General features: G+C 39.5%; 1 protein-coding gene across 2 annotated transcripts in view; it reads left to right on the top strand.

The window, feature by feature from the left end:
* The first annotated feature begins 907 nt into the window (after positions 1-907).
* Positions 908-10356, top strand: part of LOC120062189 (natural resistance-associated macrophage protein 2-like) — a 45494-nt gene continuing 36045 nt past the window's right edge. Inside the window, exon 1 of one of the 2 annotated variants that reach the window (XM_039011994.1) lies at positions 908-1022. In XM_039011994.1, the coding sequence (XP_038867922.1) occupies positions 993-1022 (30 nt within the window). In that variant the 5' untranslated portion in view covers positions 908-992. The remainder of the gene's footprint in view (positions 1023-10356) is intronic. The other variant, XM_039012000.1, reaches the window with a different exon arrangement.

Here is a 10356-nt window from a genome sequence, read left to right as displayed (position 1 = left end):
CAGAAATGCCACCAGGGTTTTTTTCATAGTCCCCAAATCCAGAACAAATTCAAGAAAACGTACAGTATTATATAGAGCCCTTATTGCATGGAACTTCATTCCATCTCATATTGCTCAAATAAACAGCAAACCTGGTTTCAAGAAACAGATAAAGCAACACCTCTCCCCTATTTGACCTAGATAGTTTGTGTGTATGCCTTGATATGTAGGCTACGTGTGCCTTTTTAAAAATGTATGTAGTTCTGTCCTTGAGCTGTTCTTGTCTAATGATGTTCTGTATTATGTCATTCTGTATTATGTCTCATGTTTGTGTGGACCCCAGGAAGAGTAGCTGCTGCTTTTGCAACAGCTAATGGGGATCCTAATAAAATACCAAATGAGCAAGGCAGAGGCAACAAGCCTGATATGGAGATGGTGCAGAGATGGCAGGAGCAGTGGAATAGAGATATTAAGGCATTTATTTCAAGTACAGAGGAGGGTCGGGGAGTGTAAAACGGCAGGAAGGGACAGAAGAGGAGACAATTTTTTACAAAATTAAAGGTAAGACACAGCCGGTTGAATAAGATCTTAAATGTGATAGAAAAGCATCCAACAGGAAAGTGTTATTCTTGCCATGAAACAGATACAGTGGAGCGTGTATTGCTACAGTGTGGGCAGTTTCAGAGGGAAAGAGACACTGAGATCTAGTTTGAGGGAAAAGGGGATACAGGAAATTAGTTTAAATAGTATATTGAGTAGAATGTTATTAGATATAGTCTCAAATATTTGATCTTTTTTAAGAGCAACGGGCTGGCAGATATAATTTAGTTTCTCACAGTCTCTGGCCCGCACTCCAGTGCAGTAGGTGGCAGTAATGTACCATAACGTTGGATGCCAACTAATGATAAACCCCACCGAAGAAGAAGTTGTGTCAGTGGCTCAGTGGTGTCACCTCACTTGCTTGTGTCGACATCTAACGTTAGCTATGTGTTATTTAATGTAATGACATTTACATGACCATACTTTTTACACGCTATATCCAGGTAAGACGGCGCATTTCTATCTATTCCAGTGGTTGTTTTACTTGTGAACTATGCAGCTATTTAACCGGCGAATTGCTTTCCAGATAGGTCAAAGTTAGCTGGCTAGCTAGTTAACGTTAGCTGTTAATAAAAATACGAAAGTCACGGTAACATCTTTGCTTCACTGCTTTATGGTAACGTTACTCATTTGATGTCAACTTTTTGGTCATTTTAAGTAGCTGCCAACCATAGAAATGTCTAGACTTTCTGGCCTCCCTTCCTAATCCAGTTGACCACGCTTACTAGTTAGTTGTTTTTGACTGGGTCTCAATGTCAAAGTGAGCCCATGTGGTCAAACAGTTTACAGGAAATAAATATAGTCTAGTGTTAGTCCAAGTAGTACTCTTAAGGAGCCTAATGTTACCGTTACTCCTTAAAGTGGAACTGAGAGCCTTTTAACTACTTTGCAGATATGAAACACACAATCATAATATTAGTAAAAAAAAACAAATTCCCAGTTTATGCTTCAAAACTAACTTCATAAGAGGTTTTAAAAATAGGTTTTATTTAACACTATTCCATGACATACATATTGCGTGCGTTTGTGCTCTGATTTCAGAGCACTCTTGTCTGAGTGTCCATGTTATACACATTTGCAAGCATAGCAACAAAGGCTTGATAAATATATTTATCCTTTTGTTTAATATGTTAAAATGCTATATACAGCGTCCTATGTACATAAGTGGACATTTATAAAGGGCCATATTTTTCGAATAAAACAATGGCCAGTTTGGATTGCAGTTTAAAAAAATGCATTTTTTTTTTGAGTAAACAAATAGGCTATGTCTTGCCTGCAAATTCTTTATGTAGTTAGGTATTTATTTTGCAAACTAAAAACACAGAGCCTAATGTTAGCTAGCTGCTGGGAGGATGTCATGTCATTGGAGGAGTGGGTGAGTGACGGACTTTTTCCACTCATATCGTTTTTCAGTGGCTACGACTAGAGATGAAGGTGTCATTTGGTTAGCTATCAAGAAATATAAATCGCTTTGCTAGCTAGCTATGCTGAACTTGAACAACTGTTATCCATAGTTAAAGTATCTCTTTGTTGTCAATCAGATGTATTTGACAATGATCAAATTGGCGGCAGGCAAGTTCCCGTTCAGCTGTCAAAATGTGGGTTTGGATAAGCATGCATTGGAAGGCAAGTTGCAGAAGGACGAGCAGGCTACAATTCCCCAACGTTTCAGTGCAATTCGTGATGGCCAACTAGCTTAAAGTTTGAGAGGGTTCGATTTTAGCTTATCTCGCTCTGGCTAGCTTTAGTTGTTGATATGCATAAGCAACTGAGGGAGAGAGAGCCTACCTTTTTTATGGTTGTTTGAGCAATAGGACTCACAAATGTAAGATGACTCCCGTGGTATTTACATACAGTGCATTCGGAAAGTTAAGACCTCTTGACTTTTTACACATTTTGTTTTACGTGACAGACTTATTCTAAAATGATTGGACATGATTTGGAAAGGCACATACCTGTCTATATAAGGTCCCACAGTTGACAGTGCATGTCAGAGCATAAACCAAGCCATGAGATCGAAGGAATTGTCTGTAGAGCTCCGAGACAGGATTGTGTCGAGGCTCAGATCTGGGGAAGCGTACTGAAAAATGTCTGCAACATTGAAGGTCCCCAAAAACACAGTGGCCTCTATCATTCTTAAATGGAAGAAGTTTGGCACCACCAAGACTCTTCCTAGAGCTGGATGCCCAGCCAAACTGAGCAATCGGGTGAGAAGGGCCTTGGTCAGGGAGGTGACCAATAACCCGATGGTCACTCTGACAGAGCTCCAGAGTTCCTCTATGGAGATGGGAGAACCTTCCAGAAGGACTCCACTCTCTTCAGCACTCCACCAATTAGGCCTTTATGGTAGAGTGGCCAGACGGAAGCCACTCCTCAGTAAAAGGCACATAACAGCGTGCTTGGAGTTTGCCTAAAGGACTCTCAGAACATGAGAAACCAGATTCTCTGGTCTGATAAAACCAAGATTGAACACTTTGGCTTGAATGCAAAGCTTCATGTCTGGAGGAAACCTGGCACCATCCCTATGTTGAAGCATGGTGGCAGGATGTTTTTCAGTGGCAGGGACTGGGAGACTAGTCAGGATCGAGGGAAAGATGACAGGAGCAAAGTACAGAGAGACCCTTGACGAAAACCTGCTCCAGAGCACTCAGGACCTCTGACTGGGGGTGAAGGTTCACCTTCTCTGAATGCCCTTGACTGGCCCAGCCAGAGCCCGGACTTGAACCCGATCGAACATCTCTGGAGAGACCTGAAAATAGCTGTGCAGCAACGTTCCCCATCCAACCTGACAGAGCTTGAGAGGATCTGTAGAGATGAATGGGAGAAACTTCCCAAATACAGGTGTGCCAAGCTTGTAGCGTCATACGCAAGAAGACTCAAGGCTGTAATCGCTGCCAAAGGTGTTTCAACCTGTGCTTTGTGAGATTAGTCTAACACTGTTATCAAACTCTCCTCCCTTCGTGGTCGAATTGATGCAAAGAAACCACGGCTGAACAGTTTGTTTGTGTGTTTAACTCTGCCTGTAATCACGCTGGATGATTCAGAATCCATTGAAGAGCTTGAACGATTCATTGACGAGAGATACTTACGAACTCAAAGAAACATGTCGCTGGTTTTGAAGGATTCAAGCATTGTTAAGGACAACCAACCCAATCAACAAAACAAACCAAAACCAGGTTGGCCAATGGGTATCAACGATGGAACCAAACCATCCCCTAGTAAGAGTGTGGCGAGTGGGGAGAGGTTTACTGATATGGATGTGGACTTGTTAAAATCCATCGATGAAAGGCTTGTCAAACTTGATATCTTGGATATATTACGAGAGGACATCAATACATTATGTGCCAGTCTAGTATTCAGCCAACGTCAGATTGATGATCTCAGGAAAGAGAACACGGCGCTGAAAGGTACTGTAGACTCTATTCATAGCGAGGTGGTGCAAAGGGAGGACAAAAAAACTTAAAGAAACCTTGCTTGATGTACAGTGTCGATCAATGCGGAACAATCTAATATTTTCAGGGATAACGGAGAATGACAACAGCAGAGGCTGTGAGGACACAGTCCGAGACTTTATGTCAACTAAAGTAAAACTGCCCACTGATGTTGTGCGTAATGTCACTTTCTCCAGAGTCCATAGAATAGGTAAGGCCTCTGGAAATAGGCCATGGGCTATTATTGCATGTTTTGACAAATTTAAGCAAAAGGAAATGACGAAGAACATGGGCAGAGAACTCAGAAACACTGATTTTGGAATGAATGATCACTTCCCCACCGAGATCAATGAAAGGAGAAAAAAACGATATCCCATCATGAAAGAAAAGCGTTGTCTGAATCAACGAGTCTCCATGGTGATGGATAAACTTTATATCAACGGGCAATTGTATCGGGACTCTGGAGTAACTCCCTGGCTATTTTAATTTAATGTTCAAATTTGAGTTTGTGTGTTGTAGTGTATCATGACAACTTCAACTATAACGAATACATGCTCTATTGATCTTCACTTAATAAGGAAAGGGTTGCATATGGCTCAGGTTAATGTATGTAGCCTTCCTAACAAAATACATTGGGTTTTTAACTTGGTCAACATAAATAATATTCATATTTTGGTTTTGACCGAAACACATTTAGATGCATCTGTAAATGATGGGCAAATTAACATTCCTGGATATAGTCTACTGAGAAGAGATAGGAATAGGAATGGTGGGGGTGTAGCATTGTACATTCAGAATCATATACCTTTTAAGAGAAGGGATAGCCTTAATGTATGTCAAGTAGAGGCACTATGGGCTCAGGTAAATCCATATTGGTAGGATGTGTGTATAGACCTCCTAGCTCTAAGGTGTCCTATCTGGATAACTTATGTACTGGGTTTGATCAGGCCACAGATAGCAACAGAGATGTATTTATCTTGGGTGATTTTAATATAAATTGGAAGGATCATAATAATTCGAATAGAACAAAATTGATGAGATATGCCAAGAACTGTGGTTTGAAACAAATGGTTAATGATACTACTAGATCATCAATTAAGTTGGGTCATCGTTCAGACACATGCATTGATCTGATTTTCTGTAATATACCATTGCAATGCTTAAAAGCCAGATCAATGCCAGTGGGCTGGACAGACCATAATATTGTGACCATAACCATGAACACCAAGGTTCCAAAGAAACCCCCTAGGATTGTGGTTAAGAGAAATTTTAAAACATTTAATCATGAGCTATTTCTAAATGATTTGGCTGCTGTACCCTGGGAGCTAATTTATCTAGAGGATGATTTAAATCACGCTACAGAATGTTTTATTGATTTGCTCACTGAGGTAATGGACCATCATGCCCCTATAAGAAAGAGTACAGTTGGTGCTCGTCCATCTCCATGGATTGATGATGAACTGGGTGAGGCTTTTTCTCAAAGAAATATGGCAAAAGTCTTAGCAGTCAAGTCAAAATTAGAAATTGATGAACAGAATTATAGAACATTACGTAATTATGCAGTTAAATTGAATCGAAAGAAAAAAAAGTTATTTTACAACAATGCTTTTATTGATTGTAAAAATGATTCTAAAAAGGTATGGAACACAGTTAAGGGCTTACTTGGTACATCTATCTCATCATGCCCATCTAGTGTGGAGGTTGACGGGAGAATAATAACAAAACCAGTTGATATTGCCAAACATTTTGCAGATTTGTTTACAAAGAAAATGTATTTACTGAGCAACAATGTAAACATACATTCTTCCAAACAAGCTATTGTCCAATGGATTGATAATCATATTATGAGCAACAAGATCTGCTCTTTTAGTCTGCAAACGGTGTCAGTGGAGGAGGTGTTAAACCTATTGAAGTCATTACCTGATGGTAAATCTACAGGTTATGTGGACAATTTTTTGCTTCGCTGTGCGGCTCCCCCAGATTGCAGTTCAACTGAGATACATATTTAATTGGTCACTGGAAAGGGGGATGTTTGCAAATGTATGGAAGCATGCGAAACTGTGTCCTATTCCGAAAGACTGCAAAGAATCCATTACTCCTGCCAATAGTCGACCAATTAGTCTACTCCCTACACTCAGTAAGATATTGGAGGGTATTGTGAGTAGACAAATATGGGAGTACATGGAAAATAATTTTCTGATTACAGCCAATCAGCATACTTATCGCAAAAACCATTCCATTACCACTGCATTGGTTGACATGACTGACCAGTGGCTCAATGCTATGGATAATGGCAAGTTTGTGGGTGTACTATTTTTAGATTTCAGTGCAGCATTTGATTTAGTGGATCATGAAATAAGGAGGTAGCATTGAATTGGGTACAGTCATATCTAACTGACAGGAAACAGTCCACCTATATCAATGGTTCATTTTCTTCCCCTCATGTGTTAAACTGTGGAATACCGCAGGGCAGCTGCCTTGGGCCACTTCTCTATTTAATATATACCAACGACCTTTCCTATGCCTTAGCTGAAACTCAAGCTACTATATTTGCAGATGATACTACAATTTATGCAGCAAGACAATCGGTTCAACAGGTACAGCAAGCTTTACAAGGAGATTTGGAGAATATTAGGGAGTGGGTTTGCCAAAACAAACTTGTTTTAAACACCAAGAAAACAAAAGTTATGTTGGTCTGTTCCACTAGGAAAAGGCCAAAACAGCATGGGATACAATTAAGTATGGGAGGAGTACAAATTGAAGAAGTGGCAGAAACCAAACTATTGGGAGTGCAGCTAGACAACTGCTTATCATGGTCGTCTCAAATAACTAATCTATGTAAAAAAAAATATTAAAACAGCATGCTGAATCAGAAGGATAGCTAAATATTTACCAGGAAAAATTATTCAGCAAATAACACAAGCATTAATTGAGAGTCAGGTGAACTACTGTTCTGTGGTCTGGGGAAATGCATCATCAAGTTAAGTTAGGAGGCTGCAGAATGCACAGAACAAAGCAGCAAGGATTGTTTTAAGGTGGAGATATGGTTCTTCTGTTGCAGTCATGCGCAATGTTCTTGGTTGGTCATCAATCGATAAGATAATTGAAAGGAACATGCTTATTTTATTTCATAATATACATCATTTAAAACGGCCAAGTTCTATTCACAACGGTATTCAGTTGGTAAGAGACAGACATTCTGTAAATACTAGGAATAGATTGTCCACCATTTATGCATTGTCCAGACAGAAAAGAGAAATAGGCAAAAGAACATTTCGATTTAGAGCAATAAAGAAATTGAATAAATTAACTGAGCAAACCAGAAACCTTTCAATATATAAATTTAAACATTATTTTAAAACTATTTAAATATAATACATAGAAATGTTGTGGGACTATAGTAAATGAAGAATCAATATTTTTTTTAGATTGAGTCATTATGTTAGAATATTATGTATGTTTGTAATAGTGTGTTATACAGTGGGGCAAAAAAGTATTTAGTCAGCCACCAATTGTGCAAGTTCTCCCACTTAAAAAGATGAGAGAGGCCTGTAATTTTCATCATAGGTACACTTCAACTATGACAGAGAAAAAGAAATCCAGAAAATCACATTGTAGGATTTTTAATGAATTTATTTGCAAATTATGGTGGAAAATAAGTATTTGGTCACCTACAAACAAGCAAGATTTCTGTCTCTCACAGACCTGTAACTTCTTCTTTAAGAGGCTCCTCTGTCCTCCACTCGTTACCTGTATTAATGGCACCTGTTTGAACTTGTTATCAGTATAAAAGACACCTGTCCACAACCTCAAACAGTCACACTCCAAACTCCACTATGGCCAAGACCAAAGAGCTGTCAAAGGACACCAGAAACAAAATTGTAGACCTGCACCAGGCTGGGAAGACTGAATCTGCAATAGGTAAGCAGCTTGGTTTGAAGAAATCAACTGTGGGAGCAATTATTAGGAAATGGAAGACATACAAGACCACTGATAATCTCCCTCGATCTGGGGCTCCACGCAAGATCTCACCCCGTGGGGTCAAAATGATCACAAGAACGGTGAGCAAAAATCCCAGAACCACACGGGGGGACCTAGTGAATGACCTGCAGAGAGCTGGGACCAAAGTAACAAAGCCTACCATCAGTAACACACTACGCCGCCAGGGACTCAAATCCTGCAGTGCCAGACGTGTCCCCCTGCTTAAGTCAGTACATGTCCAGGCCCGTCTGAAGTTTGCTAGAGAGCATTTGGATGATCCAGAAGACGATTGGGAGAATGTCATATGGTCAGATGAAACCAAAATAGAACTTTTTGGTAAAAACTCAACTTGTCGTGTTTGGAGGACAAAGAATGCTGAGTTGCATCCAAAGAACACCATACCTACTGTGAAGCATGGGGGTGGAAACATCATGCTTTGGGGCTGTTTTTCTGCAAAGGGACCAGGACGACTGATCCGTGTAAAGGACAGAATGAATGGGGCCATGTATCGTGAGATTTTGAGTGAAAACCTCCTTCCATCAGCAAGGGCATTGAAGATGAAACGTGGCTGGGTCTTTCAGCATGACAATGATCCCAAACACACCGCCCGGGCAACGAAGGAGTGGCTTCGTAAGAAGCATTTCAAGGTCCTGGAGTGGCCTAGCCAGTCTCCAGATCTCAACCCCATAGAAAATCTTTGGAGGGAGTTGAAAGTCTGTGTTGCCCAGCAACAGCCCCAAAACATCACTGCTCTAGAGGAGATCTGCATGGAGAAATGGGCCAAAATACCAGCAACAGTGTGTGAAAACCTTGTGAAGACTTACAGAAAACGTTTGACCTCTGTCATTGCCAACAAAGGGTATATAACAAAGTACTGAGATAAACTTTTGTTATTGACCAAATACTTATTTTCCACCATAATTTACAAATAAATTCATAAAAAATCCTACAATGTGATTTTATGGATTTTTTTTTCTCATTTTGTCTGTCATAGTTGAAGTGTACCTATGATGAAAATTACAGGCCTCTCTCATCTTTTTAAGTGGGAGAACTTGCACAATTGGTGGCTGACTGAATACTTTTTTGCCCCACTGTATGTGGAAATGTGTTCGTATTATAAATTGTATTTTAATGTTTAAGGACTCTTGGAAGATTAGTCCAAATGGGGACTAAAAGAGAACCAAATCAACCAAGTACTGAGTAAAGGGTCTGAATACTTATGTACATTTATTTCTGTGTTTTTTTAAATAAATGTGCATTGATTTCTCAACATGTTTTTGCTTTGTCATTATGGGGTATTGTGTGTAGATTGAGGTGAAAAAACAATAAAATCCAATTTAGAATAAGACTGCAACATAACAAAATGTGTAAAAAGTCAAGGGGTCTGAATACTTTCCGAATGCACTGTATTTGCAGAAATTCTTTCAGGTGTATTTTGTGGCTTTTGGCGAATGCATTCCAATGATCAAAAGTCGCGCTATTGCTACTGCCTTTGAACGTCCAATTCAAAGGGAATGATGGCAGGCCCGTGTGACAAATGGCTTATTTGCCTTTAAGCCTATTGTAGCTTTGATTGGCTATGGCGCATCGGTCTGTGTAGACTCCTGTCCTTGAAAATGCGTTTTTATTAGGTTTTATTTACTAATTATATGAATTTATGAAAACATGAAAATGACCATATCTAAGTGCTCGCTTGTCAGAAAATGTAAAAAAAAATAAAAGTGTCATATTCTTCCTGGGGGTGTATATGAACAGATTTGAATAAGATTTCATCTTGCTAAATCGTTGTCAGTTCCAGTTTAAGGTCCAAAGACCTTAAGTCATTTTCAGAAGTAGACTGGCTCTGGCAGCCAATACTGCATCTAAACGTGAATCGATTCTTCATTGCAATACAGTTCTTGAAATATAAAGCCTTTTACTTTCATATTACAATTTCACAAATGCAAAACACACTTACTGTTTTAACCGGCTTTATCACAGCTGCAGCCAACAGTATTTTTCTTCCGTTACACACAGGTGCTCGGCACATGCTAGATAGAGTGGTCCACCTGCACTAATTATCTGTCTTCAGTCTGTTTTCTGTAAACACATGCTGTAACATGGATATATGCCCATGTGGGAATACTAACTCTAAACCTATAACGGTGTGTCTCAATTTAATGTATTTTTTAAAAATATCACTCGGTGAAATGAAAGATAAGGGCCTTATGCTTCCAAAAACGTAATGTAAGCGATGCGTGTTAATGTTCAGACAGTTCAGACAGTTACAAAACTCCACCGTACAAAATACTCCTTTGTCCAATGACTTATCTGTACTGTAATGGAACTGAGTCATGATCAAGGGCTAGTCTAGTGTATGCAGTGT

This window comes from Salvelinus namaycush, chromosome 2 (genome assembly GCF_016432855.1).
Source record: "Salvelinus namaycush isolate Seneca chromosome 2, SaNama_1.0, whole genome shotgun sequence".
In the NCBI taxonomy this organism is placed as follows: Eukaryota; Metazoa; Chordata; class Actinopteri; order Salmoniformes; family Salmonidae; genus Salvelinus; species Salvelinus namaycush.
This window is presented reverse-complemented; position numbering and strand designations above follow the sequence as displayed.